Raw genomic sequence first — 19,360 nt, forward strand, 5'->3', positions numbered from 1 at the left:
GTTTATATCTACTATTTAAATATTATGGTGTAGACTTGGATAGTCTGAAGTAACAAGATGGATCCTAGTCTGTCAGCGGCGTTGGTTATAAAGCAGGTTAGATTGTTGCCCTTTTGAATGGGTTCCCTCTACAATAGCAGTCTGGATGTGGTAGTGCCCGGGGCTCCTGCAGAACACCTGCAGCTGGGTCAGGTTCTCTACTCCCCCCCCTCCCTTCCCAGCTCCATGTCCCCAGCCCCAGAGGTATCCAACTCAATACTTGATACGTAGCCCCCTGATGAGAAATATGCATGTTAAGGCCAGGAAATACAAAAGCCATCAAATTCTTTGATGTGTTCTACGGATATGCTATGTGGATGATATTTGGGGGTATGTGGATTTGAACTGGTTTATTGCCGGCCACAAATAAATAACTTCTGTGACAATGTTATTATGTTTATGGTAGCTCCCAAGTCGTGGCATGAGATCCAAAAACACGAGCAATCTGAAGAGTAATATCGAGAGTCTCACAGACTCTGCAGTGGTTCCCCCCCCATCTGGAAGGTCTTGGGTTCTACCTGTAGACAGCAATATGCACTTATCTCCCCCCCCAAACACACTGGCTCCTCAATAGCCCGTATACGAAACACAGCGACGGCTAAATAGTAAAACAGCATAATTAACAATGTCATCAATCAAAAGTGCTGGAATAATTCCTGCAAATGCCCTAAATTTGTGAATCAAATGCCCCCACGGTAAATCCCGGATGTTTACCAGGGCGTGGGTTAGGTAACCCAGTCTGTGCAGCTTGTCTCTGGCCAGAGGGCCGACTCCCAGCAGGACAAAGAGACAGCGAGCACATGATAATCCTCTCCGTTTACCACAGAAGAAGAGTGGCGAGATATGATAGTCCCAGGCTGAGCCTTACATCCGCAGTGTCCGGCGTGTCAGCCGGGATATTGTTGTCACCGGGATGAGCTGCAGGTGTGTTCCTGATGTAGTGCAGTGTGTTTGTAGTGTGGATATCCCCCCAAACAAAACACTCTGACGCACACAGGCACGCATGCTGCATACAGTCACTCACATACAAAATTACTCTACTTGTGGGAGTCAGTTGGTTCTTGTATTGGACTCTTTTCAAAAGCTATTAGATTAAGGATAGAAACAATGGCATCGTCCTAAAGTTATCATTTTTAAGAAAGATCTTAGAACACACCTTTTTTTTTTTGCTTTACCTTTGTCAAGTTATGGGTGATAACAAAACTCTGAAAGGTACAACTGAAATGTATCTCTGTGGCTCGCGGCATTTTTCATTTTATGTCTTCTTCTTGCTTCCACAGGTATAGCGCTTTGTACTGCTGCGTTGCACTATAATGCAGTATTGCAAAATTCCAATCTAAACACAGTTTCCTCGAAGCTCCTTTGAGTCCCTGGTAGAGGGGTTTCTCCGGTCGTGGCTTTGGCCCTGTGTCTCCAGGTAGAGGATGGCCCCCCAGAGGAGGGCCCTCGGCCTGCTCCACGCCGTCTGGGTCTGGATGCTGGCTCCTCAAGGTACTAACCCGATGAAGAGTTGAATAGGCTACTGGTCCCAGAGACTAACGCTGACCAAGCATGAACTTATAGACCCGAATCAAAACTCTAAATGTATATACACTTCACCATTTCTGTGCCATTTCCTAATTCATCTGCTTACCTCACCCATCTGTGAAGCATAATGTCATTAGAAAACAGCAATTCGAATTTAATCACATAAATTCGTTCCATCCTCGCTCCCTCTCTCTCTCTCTCTCTCTCTCTCTCTCTCTCTCTCTCTCTCTCTCTCTCTCTCTCTCTCTCTCTCTCTCTCTCTCTCTCTCTCTCTCTCTCTCTCTCTCTTTAAAAATTAAGTAAATAAATGTATTAACGCTTAATTTAGACCACATGATATCAGTACTTCATTGGACCACATATTTGTAGTACCAACAACAGTCCTCAATAGCTTCTCCTTCTACAGAGAGTGGTCAACACAACACAATATACAGTTGTATTGGATTAAGATAAGTCAGACCCTTACAAGTTTACCTGTGTATATTATAACCTGTGGGCGTGGCTTATTTACCATTCCGCCCATCACTAATATAGACCGGCAGTACTCGAGGGATGCTTCATGACCCACCTCCAGAGTGCAGGCTGGTTTACATTTGATCTCTGAATAAACCACGTGTTGAACATTAACCCCTATCGTGGCAAAACCTTTATCAGATATTGCGTCTAAGAGAGATGAGATATTTAAATGCAAAAAAGCCAACAATACTTTTTTATATATTTGGAAAATAGTACAAACAACGATACATCACAACATGCATCAACAAACAATAGAATAGGCATACATTACAATAATCCGAGGCCTCAGATGGGAGTTCGCCCTGCGTCTCTCTAATGGTTCGGAAGGAGAAGTCCACTGCGCGGCTAAAGGCATGCAGTGTTACACTTCTGTCAGGTTTCCGAGGCCAGCGGTCCCCCAATAAACCAAAAACCTTTGTTAACTAGATGGTAATCTATTGAATTGAAGCTCACCAGGATGTCATAATAGGGAGGTCGTGGCCGTGCCTTATGGACCCCTTTGCTTCTCGACGCTCCCCAGGGGGTCAAGAAAAACCAACCAGATTACTCCACACGAAACACAAAGGTTTACATTTTACTTGAAGGAGAGAATAGCGACATCACACCCCTCTTAAGGGGTGTGATGGAAAATCCACCTGTCGCTATTCCATGTGAAACCACTATACCACGGAAGATCAAAATTACGTTCCCCCACTCTGTATCCCCCACACAGTCCATGCCTACTTCATGGGCGACAGTAAAGCGGTGCTGAACGGCTGCCAGGACCACTGGACCCTCCAGGACCGGGCCGCCATGCCGCGGCTCCTCCGGCTGACGGTGTGCGTCGACGTCCGGGTGCTGTCGCCGGGCGCCTGGGTGGCCTTCTCCTACAGGTCGGCGCACGCTCCGCACCCGGAGCTGGGCCTGGAGGGGGACGACGGCGCGCTGTACGCCTGGCTGCTTGGCGTCAGGCACCGCTTCCCGCGGCCGCTGGCGCCGGGCCAGTGGCAGCAGGTGTGCCTGCGGAGGGACGTGCACGGCAACACCTTCATCCTCCACGTACGAATTTTTAATGATGCCCTTCTGTCCACGTTCAAGCGTTCACTTCAGCCGCGCAGCAGGGTACGACTCATGCGGGAAAACCTATACTTGTATTTTTTATTATTGATTCATTATTTCTTCCGCCCCTCTCTCCCCCCCCCCCCCCAAACTTCAAATTTCCAAAAGATTTGATTTTCCTTAATTGGACTATTTTAAGCAATTGCTCTTGCTTTACAAATAAAGTTGATCATTTCTATTACAATCATTCTAATCAAATCTATAAAACGCTGTGATGACAAACATACTTAGCTACCGCCACTTCGAGGTGCCACGTTAGCATACAAGCTAACGAGACAGCAATATTCTGCCCCCCCCCCCCCCCCCACTCTCTATCCCAGGTGGACAGGGTGCCGGTAGCGGAGAGAACGGTCATCGCCAAGGCCCTGACGCCCTCCGGCTCCCTGCTGCTGGGGTGCCGGCCCGGGGACCGACCCCAGAGGGACGGGGCCCTGGGCAGGATCGAGCTGTACCTGTTCAGGGTGTGGTCCGACCTGGACGACCACGCCCTCTGCGAGGACGGCTCCGTGATTGGCTGGGACTCCGACCTCTGGGGCGTGACCAGCAGCCGGACCCGGCAGAGGGACGACAGCCTGGCGTGTGGTGAGCGCTTCGGTACGCGTGAGAACGCCGTTGTTTTATATTTTTTTAAGAAACCTTCGTTGAAATCTCGGTTTTGGCTCATTTGGTTATTTTATATATATTTAAGCATATGTTGCTATCGGCCTATCAGTCGACATCCAAAGAAGAGCACACCTGTTTCGCTTTTAGTATGGTATTAGTGTCACCACTAATTCCTGTGGTTGTAGGATATTGTGGACGTCAACATGTTGAAGTATCCAATGAGGTATGAGATCATGCTTGTGACACCTGCGGGCCGTACATTAAACAGGGTATCATTACTAAGGAGAGTCTCTGGCTGCGGTCCAAAGCCTGGGGACCAGGAGCAGCAGCAGGAAGTGTCCCTGCAGGAGGAAAGGAACCTCGAGGAAGAGAGCCGTCTGAGCCTCTTCAGCGTCTTGAGGAGGAGACTATGTAATGACGTCGACCGATCTCCACAGGACCTCCTTTGTAGGATACCCTGATGTAGCTGCCTTTTCTGGTCCCTTGATCACAATTGTGTTTAACAATTGAGCAGAACATCCACAGATTCAAGAAGCGATGGCAAGCAGAATGGCTATAGAACGTGTATAGGAATGCACCCTATATATGGAGAGAGAGAGAGAGAGAGAGAGAGAGAGAGAGAGAGAGAGAGAGAGAGAGAGAGAGAGAGAGAGAGAGAGAGAGAGAGAGAGAGAGAGAGAGAGAGAGAGAGAGAGAGAGGTCCTAGCTGCTGGCTCTTCCCCGGCTGGGCTTGGACCGCTAGATGGACCTGACTGGCCAAGAGCAGAGAAGGCCAGAAAAAAAAGAAAAAAGATATGCCGTGGTCAGAGAGGGAAGGGGAGGGAAATGGAGGAAGAGAGAGAGAAAGAGAGAGAGAGAGAGAGAGAGAGAGAGAGAGAGAGAGAGAGAGAGAGAGAGAGAGAGAGAGAGAGAGAGAGAGAGAGAGAGAGAGAGAGAGAGAGAGAGAGAGAGAGAGAGAGAGACTACACAGCAGCTGTGTCTACATGTGATCAAACACAATACCTACTGAATACCCACTAATTTCCTTAATATCGAATCACACTCATTCCTCCAACCGGCCTGAAACACAGGCCTTCCTGCTTCCACCTCCAGTCTGGTCGTTACCATGGCTACCAGTAACACACAGGATAAGTCGCAAGGCACAGGGTCGTCATGTGGCTCAAAGGTTGCTATGGCAATACAGGGCAGACAAGACTGAGATGTCTTGTCACACTTTTCAATTAAAACATAAAACAAGGAGAATTGGTTGTATCTTTCAGTCAAACAGTTTCCTTTATATTCATGGGGCACACCCTTTCATCCTAAGTGACCTACAGGGAATGTATTCCAATGTCACTGAGGAGCAGATAGGGGTTGGGCCATGGAGCTCAAGGATTCTTGCCGGTGGATTGTGGTTATTCGGTATCGAACCCCGAACCTTTCCCCGGGGGGTTGAACACAACAACAACTAGACCTCCCTGCCCTGTCGATATCAGTGCTGTGTGAACAGCTGAAAATTAATCCATGGTATCTATCTGATGTTCACAGCCTTACCGGGGGAAGGCATCGGAGTCACTTCTACATTGACCAATCAACAACCCCCCATCGACCCAACAGCCAATACAAGCGAGGCATCCGATACATCAACCACGGCGTCAGTCCTTAAGACCACTGACTATACTTCACAGCCCACCCCCCTGAATCCATCCGTTACCATGGCTACCTCGACGAACGTCACACCCTCGACAACAGTGAGCACGGGTTCCCTAGCAACGGTGGAGGGGGTCGTGACTATGCTGATACCCAGTCCAGTTCCTCAAGCTCCGCCCTTCGGCGATGCCAGCACTGCCAATCAGATCACCGGCTACAAACCGACCCCACCAATCACAGCTCTGCCATCCTTTCAAATCCCACCGCCAATTCCTGTTCCACTGGGTCAGTGGTCAGATATCTATATTTAATATAATAAAGAATTGTGTGTATATACAGCATTTCTTGAATATCTTAAATATTTATGCACAGGAAATATAAAGATATTTAAAGTGTAACTTCTTCAATTAACAATCTTGCTTCAGTATCTCAAATTAATATTTATATTGTGTTGCATTGTGGCACTATTTAGTTGAAAACATTGATAGCTTTTGGTGTTTTTTGTTGTTTATTGTTAAATAGGATCAAGTGTGAAATGTGACATCACACCCTTCTGTACCAACGACGGTAAGGCGGACACGCATCTCGTCCAATCAGACAACTCAGATCCAAGATTGTAAAGAAATGTATGTAACTTCCCGTGCTGTTGGTCTCCACAGTTGCTCATTATTGGATGCTGATAAGTGTGGAGGCTGAAACATCTGGCCGTGCCGAGGCAGATGTTATCCGTTGGGTGAGAGCAAAGTTGTGTTTCTAAACTTAAAATATGAGTATATTTCCATGTAACCATTTAGCTGATACTTCCCAGTGGGTATCTAGCTCAAGCAGGCCTACATGCTTTGAGGATTAAGGATATGACCGCATACCTTTAAGTGTGTTATGTGTAAATATTACTCTGTGCTGGGTAATGTAGCAAAGTGAACCATATAAATAATGTAGTGACATTTTATTGAATTTAATCAAGAGATAGTTTGTTATTTCCTACGTTAATAATATATGAGTGCGTGAACAATAAAGAGACATTTAGGTTTCATTGTTTTACTACTAGAAGCCCAGACTGTCTTTTAATACAAGAAGACAAATCACACAGGAACACAGGAAGGGATTGTTTCATTGCTGAAACCAGCATTACTGTTAATGGAGTAAATTATCCGGAAAGGACTTCGAGCAGATATATACTGAAGAAGGGATGCTATTAAGGTAAACACAGAAATAGATCTGCTCTGTGTCTTCAAAGTGCCATTGATTTCCTCTCCTTTTACCTTTAAAGAGATTGTCAGCGACTAACATTTAGAACGCTTTACAAATAGGTTTTATCGTTTTGAGTTAAATAATTTGGTTCACATTTTGTGTGCCTGTGCGATATTTTGTTTGATTTGTAAGTACTTTGTACTGGTGGCAAGTAATCAGTACTCTGCCTATGAACACAATACTGTATGTTCAAATATAATAAAACATAGAGTGTGGTATCGCTACTTAGACCTTTCAACCCAACGCAGTCAGCTGTCCCCTCGCTCTCTTCCCCCTTCATGGCAGTAAGTGTCTCTCGTCCCAACTGTCTCTTCGACAGGCCTCGGCTGTGTTCGGGTGTGGCAGCAGCACATACCCCGACCAACGGGCCCCCCAGGGCCCTGCCCAGGGGGACCCGCGCCTCGTCTGTCAGGGGGACAGTCCCGTTCAGGTGAGCCCGGGTCACACCGCGTGCCAATCACAAACACGCCTTGCTGTTCATAATAAACAACAACAAACAACAAAGATGCATTGTTGTTTGCTAAGACGCTAGTGGGTTATGGAGTATAGGATAGCAGAGAGGTGAAGTGAGGCGCTGGATTTATTTTCTTACTGTCATCACTTATTGTATTATGAAATGGCTTACACACACGCAGGCACGCACATACACACAGGTCCCCGTACACCTCACAGACACACACACGCACACACACACACACACACACACACACACACACACACACACACACACACACACACACACACACACACACACACACACACACACACACACCAGTCGCACATTCATACAGAGAAACGTTCTATGTCATTGTGTTGCTTCTTTCTATCTTCACTTTCTTTCTTTCTTTCATCTTTTATTTCATTATTTCTTGGTTTCTTTCTGCAGGAGCTCCAGGTATCCTGTGAAAAGGAGAAGAGATCAAGGTAAGCAAGTTTGTGTGTGTGCGTGTGTGTGTGTGTGTGTGTGTGTGTGTGTGTGTGTGTGTGTGTGTTTGTGTGTGTGTGCTCATGTGTAAACGTACACTGCTTCTTTTTCCCGTTAAACGCTAACATAATTGTGGGTCCGTTTTAGTTTAATCGACTTATGAGTACGTCTGCCCATCTGTCTTCCTCTCTGTCTGTGTGTCTGCCCTTCTGTCTTCCTCTCTGTCTGTGTGTCTGCCCATCTGTCTTCCTCTCTGTCTGTGTGTCTGCCCATCTATCTTCCTCTCTGTCTGTGTGGCTGCCTGTCTGTCTTCCCATCTGTCTCTCTGCCTGTCTGTCTGTCTGAATCCCTGTCTGTCTGCCCTTCTGTCTGTCCGTCTGTCCTCCTATCTGACTCTGTGCCTGTCTGTGTGTTTGTCTGTGTCCTACTGTCTGCAGGTGTGCAGACTGCAGTGTGCTGATGCGGTTCAGTCAACCAGTACCAGTGTGTGAGATCCAGTACCAGATGACCATGAGCTTCGGCAAAGATCTGAAGATCTGCAGCGCCGGACACTTGGAGAGAGTTGGTAATGAAGGATTTGAACTGTCTACATCCATCTTACATTCATTCAGCTGGAGGGTCAGAGATCGCCTACTGTTATCGATACTTGATTAGAGTCATAGCCATTAGTTAACGTTATCGACGTCAATTGGTCACTTTGTTTTCTGTTAACCACGTCTTCAAAAAAGGAAGAAAGCTTAAATAAAAGTACGAGTGTAAGAGTGTTTCTAATTAACTTACTGGACTAATGTATGCAGAACTATAACTATGTTCAACATTTTTTTTTTCCTGTGCTTGCTTACATTTTTGACAATTCGACTAATGATCATTGGCCAGGTCGTGGACTGTGTGGGGAAGTAGCGCCCTCCAGCGGTGGATTCGTAAGGTGCAGCCCCTTCTCTTCACTGGCAGACGCCTGCCAGTCTGAAACTCCTTCAAACTACACATGGTGAGATCCATCCTGGGCATGTGTGCGTGTGCGTCTGTCTCTGTGTGTGTGTTCAACCAGAGTGTAATGCAGACTTTCCCAGGAAACAAAATTCAATTCTGTGTATGTATATATATATTTATCTTCTGCATGTAAGCGGGTTTGTGTTTGTGTGTGTGTGTTTGCGCGTGTGTGCACTTATATGATTGCTTTGTGTTTAATTTGTGTGAGTGAATGCTCATACAAATTTATATTTTTTGTGTTTGTGGGTTGTCGTGTGTGCTTCTGCGTGCATGTCTGTGTGGGTGTTTGTGTGTCTGCATCTCCGTGTGTTTGTTTGCGTTATCCAGCTCTCCACTAGAACCTGGCTCTATCCGTGTTGCTCTGCCTGAGAGAGACCTCTGCAGCTGTGAGTTCTAATCCCACCTTCCCCGAGCTCTCTGACCTATGAACCAATGAGCTGAGTCTGTCGTTAACCAATAGGAGAATTAAGAACCAAACCGACAGACGCAGCAACACTCATGCCTTTACAATACCCAACAGGGAACTTTGTCCTGCTGCATTAATTATTTTTATCAATATTTTTTTCTAGCTGAAATAACTATACTTCTTAATCAATATGTGTATGGGTTTTCAATAATGTCCTCAACAACAAGAATGACAATGGATTCACAATTCAACAATACAAAAGAGATGTATAAAAGGTGAAAATGACAACAAATGTAAATATAAATTTACCACAAATATACATTGTGTGCAATGGTACATATATACATGTAATGTAGTACATTATTTCTCTCTCTCTCTCTCTCTCTCTCTCTCTCTCTCTCTCTCTCTCTCTCTCTCTCTCTCTCTCTCTCTCTCTCTCTCTCTCTCTCTCTCTCTCTCTCTCTCTCTCTCTCTCTCTCTCTCTCTGTGTGTCCCCAGTGCGTTGTGGGTCTCCCGGGCTGTCTGCCAGGGTTCTGCTGGGGTCCAGCCAGGTGTGGATGGGGGGTCGGGACCCCTGCAGAGAACAGCCCCCTGTCCTCTGGTGAGTGCTGTGGAACCATTACTCAGAGCTAGTGTTTAGTGGTGGTCAGATGGGCTGATACACTGAGACACGTTAATACTGGTGCTGTAGTAACAACTATGGTGATGTAGTGCCAGGTAAAATATACTGCATCCCCCCCCCCCCCCCCCCCCCCCCCCCCCCCACACACACACACACACACACACACACACACACACACACACACACACACACACACACACACACACACACACACACACACACACACACACAAAATCCAGGAATGACACATTATTGATTTTTGTATCTTAATTAAGAACACAAAACAAATAGAGAACAGCAATTCTCTATTTCTCTATCATTCAAATAATGGTAATTTGGAGTTCATTTTCTGACCTTTTATTTTTGTTTGGGGTGAAAGTCGTACATTTTATTTCCAGTAACATAAAATGTATGACAACATGTGAACTTCTGTTTCTCCCTGTTGACAGTGACCGTTCCAGGAAACAAGCTCTGATTTTGACCGAGAGCTGTCCCATCCCGCCTCTAATGCCTCCTATGACCAATCAGAGCATGCTGCTGCCCTCCTTCCTCCGTGATACAAACTTCACTGGATTCCCCGAGTTAAGGGCTCCTCCTCTGAAGTATGAAATACTTTCAGATACGAATACCACAACAGTTGGACCCATAGTTACAACCACACCAGAAACTATTAGTACCGCAAATACCCAGCATACATCTCTCCAGAGTACACCAATACCAACAGTCCCACTGAACCTGAGTCTAAGTAGTAATTCATCACTTGGTTTGAGTTTTACAACCCCACCGGTGACTGAGACCTTAAACAACACAACACAATCTTATAACACTGAGGTGATCCAAAGTGCCCTCTCAGATCAGACCCCAGAACAAAACACATCGCTCCCAGAGAGCTCAAGTCTCACGAACCTCCGCACCACCACGAGTCCGGACCAGGTGCAGTCCCACAACGCGTCTCAAACAGCAACTCCAAATAAAGCGCAGACTACGGGAAGCACGGTGACCGTTGTCACGACGACCACTCCTGACAACAAAACAGCCCTTAAGGACGGTACAACGAGGACGTTCCAGAACACCTCGGTGGTCCCCGACGCTGCGATGCCACACAGTACGACGGAGGCTCCTAGCGTCAGTCGGGCCCCCACTATCCGATACGATGCAACAACGTTGGCCCCTGTCAGGCTCAACACAACAGCCCCTCCCCAGTCCTTTTCAACCGTCGGCAATCACACTCTTCCCGTGACCATGACAAAAGCAACCCAAACTCTCTGGAACACGACAGTGTTGCCGACCGGCATCAACACAACGGGGATCCCTGGCAACGGTACTGTACCGGTTGCTATGGTAACCATCGTTGCTACGGACAATCAAACCCTGCACAGCTTGGAGTCGTCTTTGCCAAGCAATGCGACTACGCTTGATGCGACAACTACTTCCCTCGACGGCAGGACAGCGAATCATAGCAATGCAATATTACCGAACGAAACAACGACGCGAAGCGTTGTCATGGCGACCGATAGGGAAACGCCATCAACCGATCCGACTACAACGGCCGCACGTGACCCACAAACGTACAACTGGACTGAAACAAACACAAACAAAACAGTTAATATGACCTTTGGTGTCACAATGACCCAGACCTCCACAAACCCGCCAAACCTTAGCACCACATCCGTTGTCAGCATTGACATCATCACCACCAGCACCATACCGCCAGTACAATCCCCTTTAGCGACCACAACCTCATCCATGACAGTATCCGATCAGCACAGCAAAAACCAAAGCATACACACTCCAGAGACAGCAACACCGACCAATCATACTGTAGCAACGGTGACAGAGTCGTTACCATTAGACACCACCATCACCAACCAAAGCAACATGTCTGCTTCCACCACTGGTGAGTATAGGTTAAAACAACTATGTTTTAAGGATTATTAAAGTATTATTAAACCTATAAGGTAAATGTAAGTAGTAGATATGTTAATTGTTTGCATCAGGGTACCATGTGGCCAAGTGTAAAAAGAAGTGTATTTCTCACATCATTATGTGTCCCTTTTTGCCGATATTTGTTGCATTACTCAGGTAATATATCGCTTGGGGCCACGGAGACGTCTGAACACCCCAGGGGTCAAGAGGAGGAAGCAAAGGAGCTGGAGATTCAGTCCCAGAAAGTCTCCAAACTCAACTCCTCCCAGGTCAGGAAATAGCATTTACATCGTAGCATTACGAAAACAGAGGCTGATCGAAGCAGTTGAGCATGCCATCCATCTTCATGTGTTTCTTCCTTTTTCAACGGTGTGTTCTAGACTAAGGTCAGACAGGGGTTAGTTATTATCAACAATTAGTATCTATCGGCGTGCCGGTCTGTCTTTATGGCTTACATTCACCCATTCATACACCCGTTCACAGGCGGCGTTGCCCCCCACGCGAGGCGACAGCCTGTTTTGCATCGAATCCCGTCGTGTCACACACCATATTGTGTCCCACATTTTCCATCACATGCAGTTGCACTGCCCTGTAGATTGTTGTACCCTCCTTATATTGTATTGAATACGATGGTATTATATTGTACAGTTTTGTATAATACAGTCATTTGTTGTAGAGTTATTGTGTTTTATCGTATCAGACAGTATTGTAGTGTACAGTATTTGTATGGCAGTGCACCGGATGGCAATGTTGTGTTTGTGGCGTGGCGGTGCAGGTGGAGGAGTTGGTGGGGAGGCTAGAGAGGCTGCTGGACGGAGCCAGTGTCCCCCTAGTGGTGGGGCGCATCGCCGTGCGTGCCATCAGTAACCTGATGGAGGGACACCACCTGGCCATTTCCTCCTCCACTAACAGGTATACACCGTAATATGTATCTGTTCAAACACGCACTCTCACACACACACACACACACGCACGCACGCACATGCATGCATGCAACACACACACACACACACACACAGACCTACTGACCCTGCCCCCCCCGCCCCCCTGCAGGCTAATCCATTCGGTGGACCAGCTGGCTCTGAAGCTGGAGGTGGGGGCAGAGACACTGGTGCTGTCGGCCAGCTCCCTGGCTCTGGCTGTGCGGCCCCTCGACGGGTCACGGTTCCCCGAGACCTCCCTCTCCCTCACCGACCCTGCTCACCTTCAGGTAACCCTGCACGTCCTGTCTGGGATTAGTGAAGTACATCTTGTCCCATCTCATCTTAAACCTGCACTATGGAACTCCTCTAATGCAGCTATGCATTCCATTCAAAAGTATATGAATATATATATATATATAATATGGATATGAACTAGAACGTTTCTCAAGAGTAAAGAGAGCCAATCGATCCAAGGAATTTGTCTCTTATTCTGGTCCATTTTTGACACCCAAACTTAACTGCGGTAAAATCTAAAAAAATGAATAGCTATAGCTGTAGCTGCACTTTAAATGCAACTGCAGACTGCTAATGGAAAACGTAGCGTACATAGTGCAGGTTTAAACCTCCTCCATCACACAGCTAAATCATTAACCATTTAGTTCCCGATGTGTGTGTTGGAATACGTGTGTGTGTTCATAGATGTGTAACCTTTTCCCCCCAGGTAAGCACTGCAGACAGGTCCCTTCCCCAGAGGTCGGAGGTCGACCTGGCTTCTGTGTACCTCCCTTCCTCCCTCCTGGAATCCCTGACCCCCTCGGAGAGGGCCCTGGCCACCAGGGTGCAGTTCACCTTCTACACCACCCCCAAACTATTCCAGGTACACCTCCCCAACCCCACACTATTCCAGGTACACCTCCCCACCCCCAAGCTATTCCAGGTACACCACCCCCAAGCTATTCCAGGTACTCCACCCCCAAAATGATTCCAGGTGCACCCCAGCCCTAATCTATTCCAGGTTGCAGTACCCCTAAAAATCCAGCTGCACCACCCCTACACTATTCCAGGTACACCATCCCTAAACTATTCCAGTTACTGCTACACCCCCCTCAAACTATTCCAGGTACACCATCCCTAAACTATTCCAGGTATTGCTACACCCCCTCCAAACGGAGGGGGTGTAGCAACTATTGCAGGTGCTGCTTCACCCCCCCAAACTCACAAAAGATGTGAAATGTTTTTCAATTTTCTCGTCCCAAATAGACCTCGATCCAAGGATTTTTTCTCTTATTCTGGTTCATTTTTGACACCCAAACCTCACTTCGGTAAAAGCTCAAAAAATATAGCTATAGCTGTAGCTGTACTTTAACTGCAACTAGAGACTGCTAATGGAGTCTCATTTTCTCGTCCCAAATAGACCTGAGACTTCTTTAAAGCAAGTGAGCAAACCAAGCAAAATACAGCCACAGTACATTTACACTCCATGTACTTTTTTCTGTTAAAACAATATGAATCTGTAAATTCTTTGAGATGTGCAAAAAATATGAAGCCTACTATGAATCGCAAATTTTGCAAAAAGTAACAATGAAAAGGTTCTGTCACACACGGAGCGGGTGCCACCATGTCTTTATTTGTGTGCTCCAGGACGTCGCGCTGGGGAACGGAACACTGGTCAGCCCGGTGCTGGGATCCAGCGTCACCAACCTGTCCATCAGTAACCTCAGAGAGAACATCCAGTTCAGCATCTGCAGCCCTCACAGCACACAGGTAAACAGGATGTCAGAACTGAGAAGTCGGTCAGCAGAAAAGGGGTTTGTATCATTTAATGAATGCGTTTTTTCTTGAAAACAAAATGTATCCTGCCTTTTGGTCAGGAAGTGGAGGCAGGATAGTGTAGTGAATAGGTTGTTTTCTGATGTTAGTCCTTTCCTCTCTGTCTGCAGGCTAACGCTCTGCCTCAATGCGTGTTCTGGGACTTCAGGCTGAACGGTAAGCTTTTCATGTTATTTGACAGGTATGAGTAGTGTGTGTGTGGGGGACTGGCTGTGTGTGTGAGTGTGGGTGTATGTGTAACAGTCTCCCTCAATGTGTATTTTTGGACTTCAGTCGGACTTCAACAGTAAGCGTTTGATGTTCTTGTGAGAGGTATGATGTTCAGTGTGTATATGTGTGTGTGTGTGTGTGTGTGTGTTTTTCATTTTGATGTTTGGATGACAGGTATTGAACTGTGTGTGTGTGTGTGTGTGTGTGTGTGTGTGTGTGTGTGTGTGTGTGTGTGTGTGTGTGTGTGTGTGTGAACAGTGAGTTTAGTGTTTGGATTAGTGTGTGATGTCTGGTTGACTGATATGAACAGCGTGTGATCATCTCAGTCCCCCGTGTCGAGGTGATGGCTATGAACATTACGTCTATGGGTGCGCTTGATTCCGGTGTCTAGGTGGCCGAGGGGGGTGGAGCCCTGAAGGGTGCTCCGTCCTCAACGTCACAGACGGAAAAACAACCTGCAGCTGCAACCACCTCACATCCTTCGCTGTCCTGCTGGTCAGTGTGTTTGTGTGCAAGTGTTTGTGTGTGTGTGTGTGTGTGTGTGTGTGTGTGTGTGTGTGTGTGTGTGTGTGTGTGTGTGTGTGTCCGTGTGTGTGTGTTCACCCATCCACCTCGTAGATATTGTAGCACATCAAAGCAGTTGCATTGCTGTCATTTTGTATGTTTTGTGATTACTTAGTGATTTTGTATGTAATGTAATGATTTTGCACTCTTCAGGTTATATCTTCATCATTGAATGCACTTACTGTAAGTCGCTTTTGGCAAGAGCATCTGCTGAATAAATATAATAAAAATATGTGTTAGTGTATTAATACGTGTGTGTGTGTGTGTGTGCGTCTTTGTGTGTGCAGGACCTGTCCAGACGAGGTGTGTCTGACCGTCAGCACGGGGCGATCCTCACCTTCATCACCTACATCGGCTGTGGGGTCTCTGCAGTCTTTCTCTCCATCACCCTGCTCACCTACATGTGCTTCCGGTACGACTCCCAGCGCGCTACACCACGCTAAGTCATCTCTATCTCTCATAGTTATGGGGACGTATCTTTCTTTGATTCAATCATTCGGTTCCATTTGATTAAATATTGCCTAAAAAGAAAGCTATTAATAACTGCCGCTTGCTCGATTAGTGTAGACTTTAATTAAAGTCAATGTTTCTTTCAGGCGGCTCAGTCCCTTTTAAAGGAATTATATATATATATATATATATATATATATATATATTTATTAATATATTTCACAAGAAAGCTAAGTGATGTAAGCTGTGGTGTATTTTAAGTCCAATGCAATATGTCATAATGAATAATAATATTAGTGCTTTCATTTTTTCGTGTTCATTGTATAACCCTTCTTATATCACAGGAAGTTACTCCGCGACATCCCCTCTAAGATCCTGGTGCAGCTCTGTCTGTCCCTCCTCCTCCTCAACCTCGTCTTCCTATTGGACGGCTGGCTAGCGCTCTACCCCGCCCCCGGGCTGTGCATAAGCACCGCCTTCTTCCTGCACTACTTCCTGTTGACGTCCTTCACGTGGGCGGGGCTTGAGGCCCTGCACATGTACCTGAGCATCGTGCGGGTGTTCACCCCGTACCTTAGCAGATACATGCTCAGGTTCTCCCTCATGGGCTGGGGTGAGTCCCCCCAACCACTACCTTTAACACCTCCATGTGTTCATGTTGCACCAGAGGTGTATCAATCAGTACCTTCCTTTAGAAAATAGTCGGGTGCTCCTGTACTCATTCATAAATATAATTAAAGAAGGAGGCTGGATAATCCAGTGGTTGGGGTGTTGTGGATATCCTGGTTCAAACATCCATAATGCCCCAACCCCTTACCTTCTCATAATGACGTTTATCTGTAAGAAACTTTTAGGGAGCGTCTATAAAACATTTAATGGTAAAGAAAAGCCACCATCTTTCTGTTTGCAGGTATTCCTATGACGGTGGTAGTGGTCATCATATCGGTGGACAAAGACAACTACGGCCTGATCACCTACGGAAAATACTCTGACGGCACTACCGATGACTTGTGGGTGAAGCTGTGAAGTTCGTTTTCGCTTCTTCGCTTGAATTTTTTCTCCTTGGTTCAACAGATAACGTGGAAGACTATAATCAAATGGTCTCAAAATTGCCTGAAATAAATATATAAAATTAAATCAGGCATAAATTGATATATAATTTTCTTATATATATAAAAGATTAGATAACATCAAGAGTGTCTCAATCAATGCGCCCTCTAGCTGCTGGTTGCGGAACAACATTGCGTTCTACATCGGGGTGGTGGCGTACTTCCTGGTCGTCTTCCTCCTGTGCCTGGTGGTGTTCACCGTGGTGCTCGCCCAGCTGGCCCGCATCAAGCGGCAGAACCCCCACCACCAGTGCCCCCGGCGGGGCCTGGTGACGGACCTGCGCAGCGTGGCCGGCCTCATCCTCCTGCTGGGCCTCACCTGGGGCTTCGCTCTGTTCGCCTGGGGGCCGCTGCACCTGCCCTTCATATACCTCTTCTCCATCTTCAACTCTCTGCAAGGTGAGATGCTAGTTAGCCTAGCTTAGCAAAGGCTCACCTGCCTTTCCTCTACCTCTACTCCATATTCAACTCTCTGCAAGGTGAGATGCTAGTTGGCCTAGCCTAGCAAAGGCTCACCTGCCTTTCCTTTACCTCTTCTCCATATTCAACTCTCTGCAAGGTGAGATGCTAGTTAGCCTAGCTTAGCCAAGGCTCACCTGCCTTTCCTCTACCTCTTCTCCATATTCAACTCTCTGCAAGGTGAGATGCTAGTTAGCCTAGCTTAGCCTAGGCTCACCTGCATTTCCTCTACCTCTCCTCCATATTCAACTCTCTGCAAGGTGAGGTGCTAGCATTTGTTACCTAGCTTATCATTCTCTAGCTTATCCTATCATAGCTCTACCTGCCCTTTCTATACCGCTTCTCCATATTCAACTTATCTTCCTTTTTAGGTTTCTTCATCTTCTTATTCCACTGTGCCGTCAAGGAGAACGTTCGTAGACAGTGGAGAACCTACCTGTGCTGTGGGCGCCTGCGATTGGCTGAAAACTCAGGTTGGCCCCTCCCTGTTCAGTTCTATTGACGTGAATTGTATAATAATAATAGTAATTCACTCATCATAATATATGTGTACGCATATGTTTTACATTGATATACACTCAAACCACGTGCCCTGTTTACTGGTAGAATGGAGTCGAACGGCCACCCAGAATCCAAAGAAGCAGTCCGTTGCCGTGATAACAAACGTAGCCCTGAGCCCGGCATCTCGGAGCTCCTCCCTCAGCAGCGAGATGACAAATAGCTTCGGTAAAACTATCATTTACTATATAAAATAGTTCCCAGTGAGTTGACCTCTCTTTGTCTCTAACTCTCTCTCTCTCGCTCTCGCTCTCTCTCTTGCTCTCGCTCGCTCTAGGCTCAGACAGTGGTATATCGGACAGCTACAACGGTGATGTCGTGCTCAACGAGATCCACCGGCGCAACATGGCCGCGCTGTCGTAGCTCGACAGGCCGGGGCGACGGCCTGCCCCTCGTTGGCCCAGCTGGTGGTCCACCGTCACTCACAAAAGGGCACACGCTTATCAAATTAGAGCTAGTTAGGGCGAGTGAGGGCTGGTCGTTGCTTTCAAGGCCCAGGGAAAGCTACTCAAAGGCGACTTTAAGGGCGTCAGGGCGAGGTAGGCAGGTCCGGAGCAGGAACATTACTTTTCTTTAGCTATGACACGTGCTGTTACTTCCTGTTTATGACTTGGGTAGTTTAGTAACTATGTTGAAGTGCCAACATGCTTAGATTGCTATTTGGCTGAAGGACAACCGAAATCAGCTAATTTCTGTATAAGGTGTAGAATATATAAACATTAATAATTGTAATTCTCAATTTATTTTGATGAAGTTCAAAAGCGAATGAGGTTTAATAAAAAAACAGAATAATTGGATTTTCAATCATTGTCATTTAAAGTTTAGATTCATCTTCATCTTCAACGGAGATTATTCCGAGAGAGATAACTAATTATAATGAGTGTGCCCTTCTGCCGCCACCCTAACGATCTCAAGGTTAGCTTGAGAGGTTAGCTGCTGCGGGCATTAGCCAATAAAGGCTTCCAATTAAAAGTCTACGAATACATTTGTCTTCCATATAACATTAAAATAAATCAACATAATGCATATAACATAAATAGATAGATGTTGCAGTGTAGTAGGAATATATTTGTTTCTAAACTGATAATTCCCTATTGATAACCATCCACTGAAGGGTCAAGTCTAGATTCTGGATTTGTACAATCATCCTCAACATTAACACAGGCCTGTTTTGTTGACTTTTTAAAACCTTTTTAGCATAACTCAAGCATTAAAATCATTATGTCAGATGTATGTATTTGACTTATGAGAGGTTGCATGAACAGGGATTATAGGGATGGTATTGAAATGTGATATTTGTTCTGATTAGAATCTGGGAATTTCTTGTGGTAGACTATTATACCTTCCACTAGATGTCAGTAGAATTGCACAATAATCTCGATGCGACCAAAAAGTTGACAGGATTTGCGCAGTAAGGCTACTTATAGACTTGTATTGGTGTTCGTGTATTCTTTTTGATGTTTATTTCTGTTTTTGCTTTGAACAGAAATAATCTGTCACTTTATCACCGTGGCGGAATGGAAGACGCTTTACCTCCTGTAGCCTAAGTCCCAAACGCTGAATATAGTTGACCATTGAGGAAGTCTTCACGTCGTGTCCTACCTTCAGCAGTTAAAAAACCAAAGGCGATTCCCTTGATGTTGTCGGATGGTCAGTATGATTTTTAACGTCAATTCTAAATACGTGAAAGGCATTTAATATTGTGTCCTCAGTCAGGATGCCGTA

General features: G+C 46.2%; 1 protein-coding gene across 1 annotated transcript; it reads left to right on the forward strand.

The window, feature by feature from the left end:
• Positions 1-446: 446 nt before the first annotated feature.
• Positions 447-18,427, forward strand: adgrg2a (adhesion G protein-coupled receptor G2a). The gene is made up of 27 exons (XM_030349693.1): positions 447-1,530; positions 2,795-3,120; positions 3,501-3,774; positions 5,311-5,697; positions 5,935-5,979; positions 6,072-6,145; positions 6,983-7,093; positions 7,550-7,587; positions 8,026-8,153; positions 8,465-8,576; positions 8,906-8,964; positions 9,483-9,585; positions 10,056-11,503; positions 11,689-11,801; positions 12,308-12,444; positions 12,586-12,742; positions 13,177-13,332; positions 14,097-14,219; positions 14,396-14,441; positions 14,887-14,990; positions 15,347-15,471; positions 15,854-16,122; positions 16,420-16,519; positions 16,731-17,017; positions 17,449-17,550; positions 17,684-17,803; positions 17,913-18,427. Exons 1-27 carry the CDS (start codon positions 1,464-1,466, stop codon positions 17,996-17,998), a joined length of 5,097 nt encoding a protein of 1,698 aa, XP_030205553.1. The 5' UTR covers positions 447-1,463; the 3' UTR covers positions 17,999-18,427.
• The last annotated feature ends 933 nt before the right edge of the window (positions 18,428-19,360 follow it).

This window comes from Gadus morhua, chromosome 23, assembly GCF_902167405.1.
Source record: "Gadus morhua chromosome 23, gadMor3.0, whole genome shotgun sequence".
NCBI classification, from domain to species: domain Eukaryota; kingdom Metazoa; phylum Chordata; class Actinopteri; order Gadiformes; family Gadidae; genus Gadus; species Gadus morhua.